General features: G+C 53.5%; 1 protein-coding gene across 1 annotated transcript; it reads left to right on the top strand.

Annotated features, from left to right (window-relative positions):
• The first annotated feature begins 9,326 nt into the window (after positions 1 to 9,326).
• MSX2 (msh homeobox 2) lies at positions 9,327 to 15,145 on the top strand. Its single transcript, XM_063413935.1, has 2 exons — positions 9,327 to 9,777; positions 13,150 to 15,145. Exons 1-2 carry the CDS (start codon positions 9,417 to 9,419, stop codon positions 13,572 to 13,574), a joined length of 786 nt encoding a protein of 261 aa, XP_063270005.1. The 5' UTR covers positions 9,327 to 9,416; the 3' UTR covers positions 13,575 to 15,145.
• The last annotated feature ends 1,140 nt before the right edge of the window (positions 15,146 to 16,285 follow it).

Genomic DNA, 16,285 nt, shown 5'->3' with positions numbered 1-16,285 from the left:
GAGCCGGCACTGGGATGGGATGGGATGGGATGGGATGGGATGGGATGGGATGGGATGGAATGGGATGGGATGGGATGGGATGGGATGGGATGGGATGGGATGGGATGGGATGGGATGGGATGGGATGGGATGGGATGGGATGGGATGGGATGGGATGGGATGGGATGGGATGGGATGGGATGGGATGGGATGGGATGGGATGGGATGGAAGCTCCCAAGCTCTCCCCTGGCACCCGGGCAGGGCTCCAGCGCCTGCCGAGCCCAGCCCAGGGCTGCAGGCGGGTTCAAAGGGGCACCGGGGGCGGGTGTGGAGCCAGCCCGGCCGGGGGTGCCGGGCAGCGCTGCCGGGGCCGCTCCTCGCACGGTCCCAGCCCTCTGCAGCCCCGGCCGGCGCTGGGGCAGGTGCCGGGCTGGGGGAGCTGCCAGCCGAGGCAGGGACAGGCGGTGTGACAGCCACGGAGCGTCCCCAGCACCGAGGGAAGGGCGGCAGTGATGCTTTAAACACCGCCCGGGTGGGCCCGCAGACCTCAGCCTCGCTTCTCTTCGCAAACCACGGCAAATTCGCATTTGGATTCCCTCTGGCCCCTGCAGCACCTGCGGGGCTGTTCCGAGCTGGATCCCAGCCCCGGGGGGATGCGGGGGTGACCCGAGGACAGCGATGCCCCGTGATTCGCTCGCTGCTGTTTCTGAAGCTGCTTTTCTTGGAGGAGAGAACACTTCGCGTTTTGCTGCGAACCGAGCTGCAGAACGCGAACGCACACACAGAGAAATGGGATTTTGCAAGCTGGCTTTTCCGCCAGGAAAGAAAAGCAAATGGATAATCGCTAACAATAATGTTACACTTGTAAGAAAGAGTTGCTAGAGAGAAAAGCTGCTTGTGTTTCCCAGAAGGCTTCAGCAACTTTCATATTTATTGGGTATAATCTGCCTTTTGCATTATCCTCTTTGAATCCCACCACACCAAATAACTCCTCTAACCGTGCCATGAGCTACTCCCTCCAAGGGCTCCTGCCACTTTCTCCTTTATCATTAACAGGTAGATGCCCATGACAAAGAATTTCCCCTCTTTTCCCATCATCACAGATCTACTTCATCTCTACCTGTTTGAAACATGAAACCGGGAAACCAAAATCCGGCTGAATAAACAAAGAATTTCTACTTGTGAATTATGGATTTACACATAGAAAAAAATGTTTTTAAACAACAAATGGAAGTGCAGAAGAAGCAAAGGGCGCTTTATGTCTGTGCTGCTGTCTGCCCTGTGTTTGGTGGGTTTAGGTGGTACTGGTCGTGCTCCGGTGGGTCTAGAGGGAATTTTGGATCCTGCAAAGCCTTTGTTACCATATTAGAGCTTGGGCTGATCAGGCCAGCTGTAATTGGAGTTTGGCTTCGCTGGCCCTGCCCCAGGAGGATGGAGAGGCAGAGAAATGTTGGCACTGCTCACCAGGGCTGACCCAGCTCCCCTGATTGCCCGAGCTGGAGATTTATCCCTCCACACAAAACTGTTAACCTGATTTTAAGATGATTTTCTTGGCTCTCGTTGTGCCGTAAGGAGCAGCAGCCGCCTCCCGAGCCCTCTCCTGCTCCCCCTGCGCAGAGCAGGGCTCTGGAATCCAAACTCTGCAGATCCGAGCCTTGCCTGGGCTCTTATCTGCTGAGGGCCAAATGAAAATTCATTACTCGGAGCCTCCTGCACGCCGGAGCTCTGGTTGCTGTCTCAGCCTCTGTGTTGTGGCTGAGAACCATCTGGAGTAAATCAAATGAAATAAAACCTCTATTAACTGAACCTTAAATATCCAGAGCTCGCCGTTATCACGGTCAAACACCCTGACACCGCAAAAATCTCTTTGCTGGGTACAAATCTCTTTTTCCCACTACTGTCACCGCTCTCGGGAAGGGACACTGGGCTGCATCCATCCCGAAATGTCCTGCAGCACCCTTTGATGCAGCACGATTGGAGAAGTTGACCAAAACCAAGCCCCTGGCAGGATCAGGGTCCAGCTACAAACCAAACCCTGAAATCCCCAAAACATCACTGGGCATCGTGGTCTTGTTAGCACCACTTTAAAATAAAATAAAATAAACCTAGCAGTGAAAAAAACTATTTGATTTGTCTATAGAATAACCGAGATTTTTGCAGATGAGGAGCAGTGGGGAGGTACTGTCCAAGGAGCATTTCAGTGGAATGAATTCTGGATGTGCAGTCAGAGGAAAATGTAGATTTTTAATAAAAGTGCAAAACACTGAGTCAGTCTTTTACATGGCACAAAATTCCTTACAACAGAGAACAGAAAAACCTTCCCTGAAGTGCTTCCTCCCCAAAATCTCTGCAAGCAGCCACCTCAGATTTGCAGACTTTTAAAATTTTTTATGTCTTAGAGACTACAAATGAAGTTGTTTAAAATGTACTTTGTAAGTGCATAGGCAAAGATGGTTCTTATTTTAGAAAGAGGGTTATTTTCCAGGGGGAAATTACAGAAACATGGCAGACTTGGATATTTCTAACGACCTTACATGTGTAGAAAGACAGAAAATTGTATTAACTTTCTGTTAATATGAATTATTTTCTGTTAACTAGGGATGGAGGAGTTGGAGATTCTTCTCCTCTCTGATTTCTGAGACTCTGTGCTAAATAAATCTGTAAAAGAATCCGCATGGATTTAATTCCATCATTTTCTAAACGAGCATCTACCATCTGTTACATTCTAAAGTATGATTTATTCTGCTAGTTCCAAATACATTTATACACAAATACATTTATGGGCACAAATAAAAATTGTTGTTCTGCTTACAACGACTTGGATCCCACATAATGGGCGGAGGAATTAGGAGCATCCAAATAAATTCCCCAGCCCTGCGGACCGCGGCGGGGACGCCGATGGTTTTCACTCCCGGGCTAATATCAGCTCGAAATGCAATCAGAGGAATTGCGAACGCCGTGAAAGAACCCTGAATGTAATTAAATAAAAGGGGGGAAAAATCCCTGTAACCTTGGAAGGCTGGCTGGAATCCGGGGTGGAACGCAGTGGGCGAGAGGACAGGGATGGATGGAGAGATGGAAAATCAGGGATTTTCGCTCTCTCCGGGTTCCTGCGGGGATCCCCGCGGCTTTGGCTGCAGCCAGCCCTGAGCTCGCAGCCTGCACGGCCGGGGTGTCCCTGCCTGGGGACCCGAGGCACCGCACCCCCGCCAGAGCATCTCCCACACTCAACCGAGCCCCGAACAGCTGCAGAGTCACTCCCCGTCCTCGTTCTACAGCGTAAAAATAATAAAAGTCCTCGATCTCACTTCAACAATATTTTTTGGGGGGAAAAAATACGAAAAATTATATTTTCTTTGAAGAAGTGAGTTTGGGGAAGTAAAGCAATCAGCCGGCTGATCTCAGGGAGTCTGAGATCATCCTCGCAATCAATTTGTACCAAGTCTGAGCCTGTAACTCGGAGCTGTTTATTGATCGCTTTATTGCAGCGTCCAAGATAATAAAAAGAGATGGGAAATTACGGGAGACAAACGGCAGCCGCGAAGCTGCGATCGTTCAGGGGGCTCGGGATGGATTTGGAAAATGAAAAGCAGAATAGGAAAAAATAACTGGCAGGAGAGAATTGTAATTGTGGAATTGCATCCAGCGTTGGACACATCTCCACACCGCGAATGCGCTGCACAAATAACAGGATTTTCATAGGGGCTGCCTTTGGGCAAGGGGCAATTCCGTGTATTTCACATCCCTCGTTCCCTCTGCATTTCCAAGGCTGATGGAAGGCAGCGGGCAAAACACCGAAAACGAATATATCTGAAAACTGATAAATAAAAACAAAACGCGCCCGGGAAAATAAATCCGGCCCTTGTTTGTGCGGGAACGTGGGAATAATCGGCTGCTCCGATCTAAGCCAAAGCAGGAGCTTCGAGTCTCCCTCTGCACGCGTTGTTTCCCCGGCCGAGGTGAATCACGCCGGTTCGTTCATCGCCCAGACAGGCAGGAAGGTGTGTGCGATTATCAGGAATCCTGCAGCGAGTTCAATGGAAACCGTTGGGAAACAGAACGGCAGAGTCCGGGGGAGAAAAGAAAAAAAAAAAATTTAAGGACACGGATAGCGGTGTGGGGTTTTTTGGTTTTGTTTTGTTTTTTGGGTTTTTTTTTTTTGTTTGTTTTGTTTTGTTTTGTTTTGTTTTGTTTTGTTTTTTTGGTTTGGTTTGGTTTGGGGTTTTTTGGGGGTTTTTTTGGTGGGGTTTTTTGTGTGTGTTTTTTTTTCCCCTTTCTTTGCCTCGTAAAAATAAATAAATAAACAAACAAATAAATAAATAAGCAGAAGTCACCCCTGACGTTCCCCCTCTCTGGGAACTCTCGAGGGTTCGTCCCTCTGCCCTCGGGCTGTGGGGGACGGGGCGGGAGGGTGGCACGGGGGTCAAACCCTAAAGTGTTCTGCTCGCATCTTTCCCGGTGGTGGATTGGGGGGATGCTGTGGCGGCTCCAAGCGGTTCCAGCAGGTGCCCGGGGGTTCTCTCCGAGGGCCCCGATCCTGCTCTTTGGGGGAAGCAGCTTTGGGGGCTCAGGGTCCCGCCCTGGCCTCCAGGGGACCCTCCGGGGCCCGGGCTCGCAGGGCAGCCCCGGGGTCCCTCTGCGAGGGGCCCTGCATCACCTCCGAAATCCCCGTCTCCAAGCATCCTTTTGACCACGAGCTCTCTGCATGTAAATTTAACCTCTCTACCAGCGCTTTCCTCCCTCGAACCTTCCCCTTGTGTTTATTTAAAAAGTCATTACCTTGGGGAAAAGAAAAAAAATTGTTTTCAATCCTTCAGGGCAAAACTGTTAATTGCTTTGAGCAGGAAGACATCTGATCTCTCCCAGCTATCCCCTGCCTCTTGCCAAGCAGCACAAATATCTGCTGGTAAATCAAATACCTGCGCAGAGAGAGGCAGAGCACAACCCCGGGCGGGTGCGAGAGGAGCCAGGCGCTGTCCGAACCAGCGGATGGCACCGGGGACCGCTGCAGGGGGACACAGGGGACAATTACAACATGTGGCTGCACTCGGTGCCACTCGGCTCCTCCGCTCCCACCTTCCCCGAGCACCGAGAGCCGGGACAGAGCCCCCGCCCTGCCCGGCTGTGCGGGGGATGCTCGGGAAGGGTCCCCTCGCAAACCGCTCGGAGCTGGCTCGGCAGCCGGGAGCTGTCAGCCAAAAAGGGAATCCAGAGGTGGATCTAGAGCGGGGCGTCCGTAGCCAGCCCTGATCCCTCAGGATCTCTGATGTTCAGCTCGCTTTAATTCCTTCCTAGCGTCTGGAGATAAACGCGCGTTGCTGTGAATACAACGCCTCTCGCTTGGCTCCGGGTCTCATCTGGGGCAAGGCGATGAAACCATAATCTCCCAGCCTCTGACACATCAAACATTCCCTCGTTTCGGGACAAAACTCACACTTGATGCACGCTCTGATCCCATTTTCCTGCCTTTCTTTTTTCCAGTCAAATCGGGACCCTTATTTTCCTTCCCTGAAGGGTGTCCACACGCCAGCCTCGTGGTTAAAACCCCCTCCTGTTTCTAGAAAACGGATTATGAACCAAATCGATCAGAAAAGGAGGGGAAATGCTCGGTTTTCCCTCCCGAGAATAAACTCGCTCCCGCTGCCCAGGGGCGTTTTGTCCCCCCGAGGTGTCTGCGAGGGACAGGGGCTGGTGCTGCACGGGGACTGGGGACACGGGACAGCGTTGGTGTCATGGTCCCGGCGAGTCCCCTCCTGATTTACACCGATAAGGGGAGGGAGGGGGTGCTGGGCAGCCCCCTCCCCCAAATCCAGCACCCCCGGCTATCCTGGGAAAACGCTGCTGTGGAATTTCGTGGCGGGGATGCTGCTCCCGGCTTGGTGGACGCAGGAGCGAGGATGCTGCGGCAGCGCCCGCCCGACACCTCCCTCCGCCCCCAGGCTGGGAAAAGCGAGCGGAGCTGGGCTGGGGGCAGCCGGGAGCCCGGGGGAGGCAGAGGGGGAGGCGGAGCTGGCCGGGACGGGCCGTCGCTGCTGCTGCTGCTGCTGCTGGAGCCGGTCAAACTGCACAGCCACTTCCCCCAGGAGCTTCCCTTTCATCTCCCCGCTCCTGGCGCCTGCCAAACAGCCTCAGTTTGTCTGCAGCGTCTCTCTTCCCCCTGCGCTCCCTCCCTCCCCGCCCCGCTCCAGCTGAGAGCCCCAGGACCCGGAGCCCGCCCCGGCTCACGGGGCTGATGCTGCAGGAGGGCGGGGGGGAGCCAGAGGGGCACGGGGGGCTCGGGGGCTTTCTGGACACCCCCGGGACCCGGCTGGGATCCGTGCAGGCGAGGGGCCGCCCCCAGAGCCGGCTCGGTCCCGCCGAGCCCCGACGGGGACCGCCCGCCCCGGGCCTGGGGTCCCAGCGGGGACACAAGGGGGGAGCCCGGCGCAGGGAAAGCCCCCGATTCCCGCCGTTCCCTCAGGCTGGGAGAATTCCCTGCTAGTCTGAGGCTGGGCGGCCGCTCTGGGATCCTGGGTAGGGGGCAAAGCTTTAATCGCAAGAAATTTCTCTCTCCAAAGCCCGTCCTGGAGAGGTTTCCGTGCGGACATTGAGCGCCGTGCGCGGCTTCATCCTCTGATGTTTGACTGACAGCGGGAGGATGAAGGACGGGAGGGGTGAGGGACGAGAGGAGAGAAATCTCCAAGTTCAGACTTTAGACAGAAAATGCTCCAATTCCGCGATGGACTGAGGCTGAAAAGGGAAAACACCATGAGCAAACCCTGCCATGCTTTGCTATCCCGGGCGCCCCTGTGGCACCCAAAATTCAGCCGGAGCAGGCTGGAGGAGCCTTCACAGCCCCGACAGCAGCTTGTCCCCGGTCCCCTTTCTCCCTCCGGCCTCCCCAGGGATGGCAGCGCACAGGAGCCTCTCCAAGCCCACGGGGACGGAGCTTGCACACCCGGGGACACAACCGAGCACCTGGGGAGAGAACCTGCACCCAAGGGACGTGCTGGGTGTCACCGTGACCCCGAGCTGTCGTTCCCCAGGCGCCCTTCCAGCGGGCATTGACTTTGGGGGCGCGGTGCAATTATCTGCGGCATTTTCAGCAGCCCCACAATGGCTTTCCGCGGGCGGTGCATTGTTCCTGACACGCCGGCATTGTTCCCGCGTGTCCATCAATTCTCATTTACTTGTCACGGTGCAGGAAGCATGGAGAAGGGAAAGGAAGGGGAGGGAGGGGGAGAAGAGGGACAAAATCAAACCCCACGGCAGCAGCAGAGCTTTGCAAGGCCGGGGCTGCCCGGCTGCTGTCTCCTGAGTGTCTCCCAGCAAAGAAAAAGATTCTGCAGGGAAGGAGAAGTGACAAACTGGGGGTAGCAAGAGCAGCTGGAGAGGCATCAGTTTGTGGCATTATTTTCATCCTCGGAGAAAAGCCCCAACCGGGGCCCTGCCGGCTGAAATGTTGCAGCCAGGCCGGCTGGAGTGAGGCACAGCAAAGCAGCATTTCTCCTGGCAGATCTTTAATCCTTAACCCACCGAAGTGTGCAGTAACACTGCCAGCAATCAGCAAGGAGTGTGCAAACCCTGCTATTAGTGCCACTGATGAGCGGGGTTTTGTAACCCGGCTTCTCGTCCGTGTCCTCCCACTCTCCTTCCCACGCGGCAATCCCGTGCCCGGTCCCAATTTGCTCTCCCCGGCACTAGGCGAGATCTTATCAGGGCTGGGGCTGCTCGATCTCTGGGGCTGCTCGATCTTTGGGGAGGGATGAGCAGGGTGGGAAGGGGTCGGGAGCACCCCTGGGCCCAGCGCAGGGCTCTCCCTGCAGCCCCATCCTCCAGCTGCGAAAACTCAATTTGCAGGGCTAGGGACTTCCAAGGCTGCTCCGTGAGCTGGCAGGGAAATCAGGAGTCCAAACCGAGCAAGAGATGAGCTGATTAAACGCTCCGTGTTTTATGGAAGGGATATTATCCAAATGCTCGTGGACAGAGTCCTGCAGCCGTGCAGGACCGAGCCCGTAGCTTTGAGCTGCCCCTGAATTCGGGGCTTGGGGAGAGGAGCTGTGCCTCGCGTCTTCTCAGTGGTTTTTAATGCTTCTAAAAATGACCCTCACTTATAAATTATAACAGCAAAAACAGCTCCCAAACCTTGCGCACCCTGGACGTCAAAACAAAATAAAATTTAAAAAGAAAGAAAAAGAAAAAGAAAAAAAAAACTCTAAACAATTGAGAAAGTTGCGGGCACAGCACGAAATAATGCCCAGCGCAAGATTAAAATAATTATGAAAAGAACAATATGTATTCGCTTTTATCCGCGCTGTAATTATAAAAGCTTTTTAAAGGATACTCGTTATTCATACCACTGGTAGGAAGTCAAAAAGTGAGAGAATCGCTTTCATAGTACTGGTTTGATATGGCTTTTAATTAAGGGCTGCGTGCCCCTAATTTATTAAAGCTCATCTTTTCATCACGTGTGTAATTGACGCTGGAAAAAAAAATAATAATTACAGATCTAACCTCTGCAGAGTGGTTTCGCCCGACTTGGGTCCTGCTGCCGTGGAAACGCAAACAAGAAAAAAAAAATCGGATGGAAAAACAGCGGCGCAAAGAGCGGCGCCCGCGTTTCTCCGGGGGTCCGCACCCCGCATCCCGAACCCCGCATCCCCAGACCCCGCTCCTTCAGGAAAGGGACTCGTGTTTTGGAGAAAGGACTCGTTTTTAGGGGAAAGGGACTCTGTTTGGGGGGGGGAAGACTCGTTTTGAGGGGAAAGAGACTCGTTTTTGGGGAAAAGAGATTCGTTTTTTAGGGAAAGGGACTCGTTTTTTGGGGAGATGGAGGGAAGTAGAGGACAGACCCCGGTCCGGGAGGGTCGGCGGGGCAGGGGACGGGGATGAGCCGGGATGAGCCCGGGGGTGCCGGGATGATCCCCGGAGTGCCGGGATGACCCTGAGGGTACCAGGATGATCCCGGGGGTGCCGTGACGAGCCCAGGGTGCCCCGGGAGGTGCCGCGCCAGCGGCGGATTGGGGGAGCAGAGCCGCGCTCCTCTGAAGTTCCCTCTTCGCCTCATCATCAGCCTTAATTACCGCGGCGGGTTTTTATACATATATTTTTTTTCCCCTCGCTCTGCTGTGATTACAGCCCTGCACGGCTCCTCGGCGGGCCGCCCGTGTCATTAACCCCGTGTCATTAATTGCCACCGGAGCGCGGGGAGGGGGGGGGGCGGGCCGGGAACTCCCCGCGAGCGGCGCCGGCTGGGCCCGCCCCCTCCGCGCCGGCTCGGCCAATGAGACGCGGTTCTGTGTGACGTCACGCGGCAGGGCGGGCGCTGATTGGGCGGCGGGGCGGCTCCCCCGCTCGGCCAAGGAGGACAGCGGCGGGGAGCCCCAGAGGGGGAAAAGGGGGGCGGCCGGGCCCGCTGGCCGCACTCGCCGGGCAGCGCCAGCCCCGCCGCACCGCCATGGCTTCCCCGCACAAGGCCAAGGACGTCTTCTCCTCCGACGAGGAGGGCGCGGCGGCCGGCGCCGAGGAGCCCCGCAAAGTCAAGGTGTCCAGCCTGCCGTTCAGCGTGGAAGCGCTCATGTCCGACAAGAAGCCCCCGCCCAAGGAGCCGCCGCTGCCCGCGGCCGGCGGCAGCGCGGACGGGCCGGCCGCGGGCTCCTCCAGGAACCTGCTGCTGGCGGGCCACGGCTCCCGCGACGCGCACAGCCCGCCCGCGGCGCTTACAAAAACCTTCGACACCGCCTCGGTCAAGTCGGAGAACTCCGAGGACGGCTCGTCCTGGATCCCCGCCGAGGCCGGGAGATATTCCCCGCCGCCGAGTGAGTGCTCCGGGGGCGGGCGGGATGCGCTGCGGCGCCGAGAGGAGGGCGCGGAGATAAATGAATTTAGATCCGATGTTTTATAGCCTGAATTCCCATCGCAGTGCTCGCGGCAGGGTTGGATGGGGCCCTGAAGGGACCGTGTCGTTGCCTAGGGAAGGAGATGGTTTTAAGGTCCTTTCCAACCTAAAATATTCCGCGATTCCGCGATACTTTCATAGGTATTCGTATGCGTGTCGTTTTTAGGTATATGTCACATATTTATTATTATGTATTTATATTATCAGATATTTAGAGAGTTAAATGTTTCCATACATGACTACACGGCTGTCTGTGAACACAGATCGCTTTCAAAGCCTTAGAAAGATCAGAAATCACCAGGGACCGGTTTCGTGTCCCACTCACGGCCCCTGGCAGCCAGCTCGCCAATTTACATTATCCCTTTGCAACAACTGGGATTTCTCCCTGAGCCTTTCTCCCGTCCGCGGTGCGCACCGATCTCTCCAGCTCGGGAATTGTCCCTTCCAGCCCGGAGCTGCGGGTTTGTCCCTCCATCCCTCGTTCCAGAGCCTGCCAGAGTTCCCCGAGCTGCTCCTGACCCCTTTGTCCCCCGCAGGGACACTCGGTGCGGAGGTGACATTCTGAAACCCTTGGCGGTCCGAGCCGCGTTTCGCTTTCGGTGCGAACCCTTATTTTAAAAAACAGGGGAGATAAAAATTTATTTTAAGGGATTCAAAGTCCCAAATCATCCTTCAGAAGAAGGGGAAGGAGCATCCCGGCCGTACACCTGTGGCAGGATTTATCCGCTCTCCTCCGCGCATCCCGAACTTGCCCGGTGGAAATTAAATACTCTGCTTTATTTAAGTTAGAGATTTTACAGCTCAAACTGTCTCACGGAATTTGCTCCTCAATCTAATATTGCCAGAGGAAAGTTTAGAAAGTTTACAGCTTTCCTTATTCTTTTGTTTTAACAATAATTTCGATTTGGCTTTCATCCACTTCTTTTTCTGTATGATAAAGCCGAATTAATTTGATTTCTCTCGTGCTGGGAGAGGACGATAGAAATCAAATCAGGAGGAAGGCATTCCCTGTGCAGCTCCAGTTTTCAATTTTCGTGTATTCCCAAATGTGCTGGAAAAACATGAAAAAAAGCTTTTGCTCCTGCTTGGACCCCATCTCTAAACCTGTCCAAAACCCCAGACGTAGACACGGCCTATGAATCTCCCTCTACATTTTTTTCCCCTTCGAAATTCCTCCTCTTTCTCTTTTAAAACTGTTTGTACTCGGGATCGGCAAAGGAGTTTTGTAAAGGACTTTGGTAGCTGAGAGTTCCCGTGGTTTCAGAGGGATTTGGGGAGAAAACTGAGGATCGGGGAAGGGAAGGAAAGGTCCTTCGGCCTCGAGCATTTTCCTCATTCCCCTCCTCGGCAGGAGGCAGTGACCGCAGGAAAACCCCTGCCCATGGAGAGTTTTGACATTAAAAACAGCCCCGCGATTTATTATTATTAATATTAATATTACGGGTGGGACGAGCTGGGGGAAAAGCTGTAAAAGCTTTTTGAGAAACACGGAGAGAGAGCCCTCTCCAAAAGACGATTTTTTTTTGTCTGATATTGTGCAGGAAAAGGAGGGTAAGGATTAAAAAACCAGCGAAACAAATCAGTGAGGGTTTGGGGACTGGCACGGGATAAACGCAATTCCGGGGGCTGCGGTCCCTGCTGCTTCTCAGAGCCTGCCGGTCCCTCGGGGGCCGCGAGGGAAAGAGCCTGGGAAGGCCGGGATGGGGAAATTCCTCGGGATGGGAAAATTCCTCGGGATGGGAAAATTCCCCGGGATGGGAAAATTCCCCGGGATTTCATGGAAAAACGCGTTGGGAAAAAGGCATTGCTGTTCCCGTGCGTGGCGGGAGCCGGGCCGGGTCGGGCTCACCCCGGAGCCGGGACAGGGAGCCACGGCCACCCCAACCCCGGTCCCTGCTGGAACAGCCGAGTCCTGGCAGGGCTTCGCTCTGGGCAAAGAAAGGACCTGGGTTCAAAAATAGCGGCAGGGAGTTCAGGGTCGGTTTGCTGTAGTTTTAATTTAGTGCAGCTTTAGAAGTGAATCTGCTGTCACGGTGAGCACCTGAATTATTAAAATGTCCTGGTGAGATCACAGGCCAGTATTTGAAAAGCTGTTTCCTAGAAAAGCTTTTGTTTGTTTGTTTGTTTGTTTTCAGTACTTCAGTATTTTGTCTTCTAGAGGAAGAACAATAAGAGAAGTTTGATTATTTTCCGCTGTAACTTTATTCTCCCTTACTTTTCTGAACTTTAGAACAATTCCCTCGTGTGATTTTTTAATTGCATGATACATGCTGAAACAGCTCCTTAGTCTGGTTTCTTTTAAAAAATAAAAGAGAAAAGTGAAACGAGTAGAGAAAACCCAAAGTGCAAATACTGACAAGGGCTTGAAGCAGCCACCACAGTGTGAACAAAATTCAGCAGCCTGAGTGTCACTGTGTGCAGCCAGGGTGACTTGTCCTGTGCCCCAGGAGTGAGCAAAACACAGCCAAATTACCCAGCTTTTGAAGTCAGCCGCCTGCTTTTTAGTTATTCTTTAGATTGCAAAATTGTTAGTGAAGTGCTAAATTAATCTAAAGGCGAGTCAGCGCTCTGCCATCCCGGGAATATTGCCTAACCTGGCTGGGGTTTCAGGCAGGCACAAAAGGTGGTGGATTTTCTGGCTTTTATTGGCAACAAAATGCTGAGGTTTTGTCTGGGGTTTGTTTTCTTTTTTAATTGGCAAATGTTATAAAAGCTGAATGTTGAATTAAAAGAGGGCTGCTTTCTTGTTTGAGTTTTATACCGGTTGATAATCAGGAAACACCCACTGAAAGTCAAAATTAATAAGCAGAGGAAAACCTTGATTTGGAAGAAAAAACAGCGATAAAAAAAAATGTCCAGATAGCAAAACCACAAAAACTGCCAGACCTTCTTCAGCTGCCCCTTGTGCTTAGTGGGGAAGTCCTGGGGCAGGGCTGGGCTCTCCTCTTGCCCCCCTGCCCTTTTGGGAACCTCCTGCTCTTGTGGAGTTTGTGCTGTGCTTTCCTGGAGCTGTGCAGCAGCCGGGGCAGTCGGTCTGTGTGCTCTAGACCCCTGTGAAGCGACTCCCAAAGCGACCTGAGAATTCTCTGTCCCTTTTGAAACCGCTGAGGCAGAATTTCCCTTCCCAGCACGTCAGCTGAAGTGCTGTGAATCGAAGTTTGGTGGGGAAAAGATTTGCAGAGCCCCTGGCCGGAGGATGCCGTGTTTGGAGGGGATCCCCGGGGCACCCCCCAGGCGCAGCACCCTGGGGTGCCCGTGCTGCTGTGATAACCGGCCTCTCCCTTCCTTGCAGGACACCTGAGCCCCACTGCCTGCACCCTGAGGAAGCACAAGACGAACAGGAAGCCCCGAACGCCGTTCACCACCTCGCAGCTGCTGGCCCTGGAGCGCAAGTTCCGCCAGAAGCAGTACCTGTCCATCGCCGAGAGGGCCGAGTTCTCCAGCTCCCTCAACCTCACAGAGACACAGGTCAAAATCTGGTTCCAGAATCGGAGGGCCAAGGCCAAGAGACTGCAGGAGGCCGAGCTGGAGAAGCTCAAGATGGCAGCGAAGCCCATGCTGCCCTCGGGGTTCAGCCTCCCTTTCCCCATCAACTCCCCCATCCAGGCTGCCTCCCTGTACGGCACATCCTACCCTTTTCACAGACCTGTGCTTCCCATCCCGCCCGTTGGACTCTACGCCACTCCCGTTGGATACAGCATGTACCACTTATCCTAAGGAGATCCCACAGACAAAGCCTCAGACAGACAGACAGACTTCCTGGTGGATGCTGTCCAGCCCTGAGAAGGCAGAACCCCAACCAGTGCTGGCCATTCCTTCTGCACGCTTCTATCTGGCATCCTGAGTTGTCTGGGAGTTTGCTACGGGTTGGGCGTCTCCTGAGAGTGCTCTGAGCACTCAGAGTCTGCTCCTCAAAGCAAAAAAAACCCAAAAAAACAAACAAAAAAGGCATAAAAACCAACAAAAAAAAATTTGAGTAAATGTAGGGGTTTTATCCAGTGCAAGTAAAACTAGGTCAAAAAAAAAAGAAAAAAGAACGGGTGAAAAAGCAATTTTATCATATGGAGGCAGAAATTCCCTGACACCTCCCTGGCAGGGCCCAGCACGAAATCAGATGGGTGTGTGCCCTTGAGCCACACTCTGGAGGTGCCATCACCTCACAGGGGGGCAGGGGGGAGGGAAATAAAAAGGTCTGCTCGAAGTTTTGTTGTTTGGTTGTTTTTTTCAAGGCAGCAGAGCCCCTAGCTAGAGACGTGTAAATAGAAACTAGAGCCGGTAGAGTCTCAGTGAAGTTCAGAGCCAGCGAATTCCTGCATTTCTGGGAGGAGGGCAGAGTTTTGCATCCTGAACCTCGGGAGATGAGCAGCATCCCCTAAATGCAGAGCCCAGCTTTCCCCACCGTGGCTCCTGTGATGCCTTTCTTTGTGTAAATAGCTTCAGCCTCTGTAAAGCACTGGCAGGGGAGGTGAAGAGCAAGGGAGGGTTCTTAGGCAGGCTGGTTTTTATCTCTTCCTATTGGCATGCTTAGAAATTTTTGGCTCCAGCCAGGTAATCTTGGCTCTGCGATGCTCTTGGAAAACCAGGAGAGAGGGGAGAAAGTCATGGATTGTTCCCATAAAGGATTGCTGAATTCTTCTGGGGGGTGTTAGGGAGTTTTTATTATTTCTATTTGCCACAGCCTGTGTTAAAGACAAGAACCCCCCGAGTTTTCTTCCATTCTAAGGATGCCAATAGAAGTGACTCGTGCTTTAAGCCCTTCTAGAGAGAGATCCGGGTGTCCCAGTCAGCCCCAGGAGCAGGACAGAGGGGTGGTAGAGACTGTGTGACCTGCCTGTCCCCGTGGGAGCTCTGGCAGCAGCTTCCCCAGGCTTCTCCTTGTAACTCTTGTATTATTTGTATTACTCTTGCTAAACTCTATGAGGAAGTTACTCCCAAGGCTGTGAAGCACTGAAGTCAGAGCTTCTCCTGGATTTATTCTCTTAGCATGCTGTTGTGGAGGAAAGAAACGAAACAAAAAAAAAAATCAGAAAAGAAATGGAAAGAAAAAAAAAAGCCACGAGGTTTTGCTGGTTTTGGTTTGGTTTTGGTTTGTTTTGACCCAGGCATTGATGCCACCTGGGACCCACTAGAGATTAACTTCCTCTCTCCCTTTTCCTCACCCCCGATCTCCCATTATAGGAGAATCCCTTTGAAAGGGATGCCTTGTACAATTTTATATATTTTATTGAAGATTTATTATTTCTTATCTCTTATTTCGAATTAAATTAAAAAAGAAAAAACATGTTTAATCGCGTGTGGCTCTGTTAGTGTTTGGAGTCCTTTGAAAGGTGCCTTCTCTCCGTGTGTGTTTTGCACTGCTGGGTCAAGTTCAAAGGAATGTTTGGGTTGCCTTTATGATGATTTCCCCTTTCTCAATCTGATTTAAAGCCAAATTTGCAGCGCATGAAGGTGAATTACAAGTCAACATTTCGGAGTCAAAAGCCAAAGCTTTTATGAGGTTTCCTTGTTTTTAACAACCGCTTTTAGGCGCCTCTGTTCTTTACAACTCCGTGCTCCGGTGATGTTTCCATCACTTTCAGCTCGTGTGCCTTTCACTTTCCTTTGGAACTCTCCCCTCGACTCCACCTCAGCTCTGTGCTTTAGAGGGAGATGGGCCTGAACTCCCGAAGGATTTGGGGGAAAACTGGGACAGACAAAACCTGGCGGGGCCCTGCAGTGCTCCAGCTGCATTTCAGGGCACCAGGGTGCTGCACTGTCCCCCAGGTTTGGGGCCAGGCTCGGAGAGCAGGTGCTGGAGCTCGGATAAGAGGAGCCGGCGGGACTCTGGCACCTGAATGCCACCACATGGAAATGTCACAGGGGTTAGGAGGGGGCCCGGGGACAAACCAGGTGTGCTTGGCCCTGACTGGGTGTGTTTGCCCCTTCACCAGGTGTGTTTCCCCCTGACCAGCTGTATTTGCCCCTAACCAGGTGTCCTTACCCCTTAACCAGGTGTCTTTGCCCCCCAGCCAGGTGTGTTTTCCCCTGCCCGGGTGTCTTTGCCCCTCCGGGCCCTCCCCCGGGCTCGCTCTCCCGGCTCGGGGCTTGCGGCTCCCGCGGGCCCCGCGCTCCCGGCCCCGCCGCTGGAGCCCCGGGAATTGCCCGGTCCCGCCGGCTCCCGGCCTCATCCCGGGGCCCTCGGCATCCCTCCGGCTCGGGGTGAAAAGGCTCGGGGGATGAGACACTCGGCCAGCTCGCCCTGCTCACCCCTCTCCCGATTCCCAGAAAAACCCCTGGTGACCCTCCCGCTTCGCAAACGTGGGGAACAAAGCTGGGGGAGAGCCCAGTCTCCACGCGGGCTCTTCAAATTAGAATTTACCGCCGCCTAAAAACGGGAGAAAAGCACTTTTTTTTCGCTGATTCCCTTTTCCCGAAGCATCATCCCCAAA

Source organism: Prinia subflava, chromosome 16, assembly GCF_021018805.1.
Source record: "Prinia subflava isolate CZ2003 ecotype Zambia chromosome 16, Cam_Psub_1.2, whole genome shotgun sequence".
Taxonomy (NCBI): Eukaryota; Metazoa; Chordata; class Aves; order Passeriformes; family Cisticolidae; genus Prinia; species Prinia subflava.
The sequence above is the reverse complement of the archived record's forward strand: the minus strand, read 5'-3'. Positions and strand labels throughout refer to the sequence as shown.

Excerpts from the sequence above, each read along its gene's own strand:
- MSX2 (XM_063413935.1), top strand. The coding sequence starts at position 9,417 with ATGGCTTCCCCGCACAAGGCCAAGGACGTCTTCTCCTCCGACGAGGAG. Across the intron at positions 9,778-13,149 it reads GAGATATTCCCCGCCGCCGA|GACACCTGAGCCCCACTGCC; the intron begins GTGAGTGCTCCG and ends CCTTCCTTGCAG.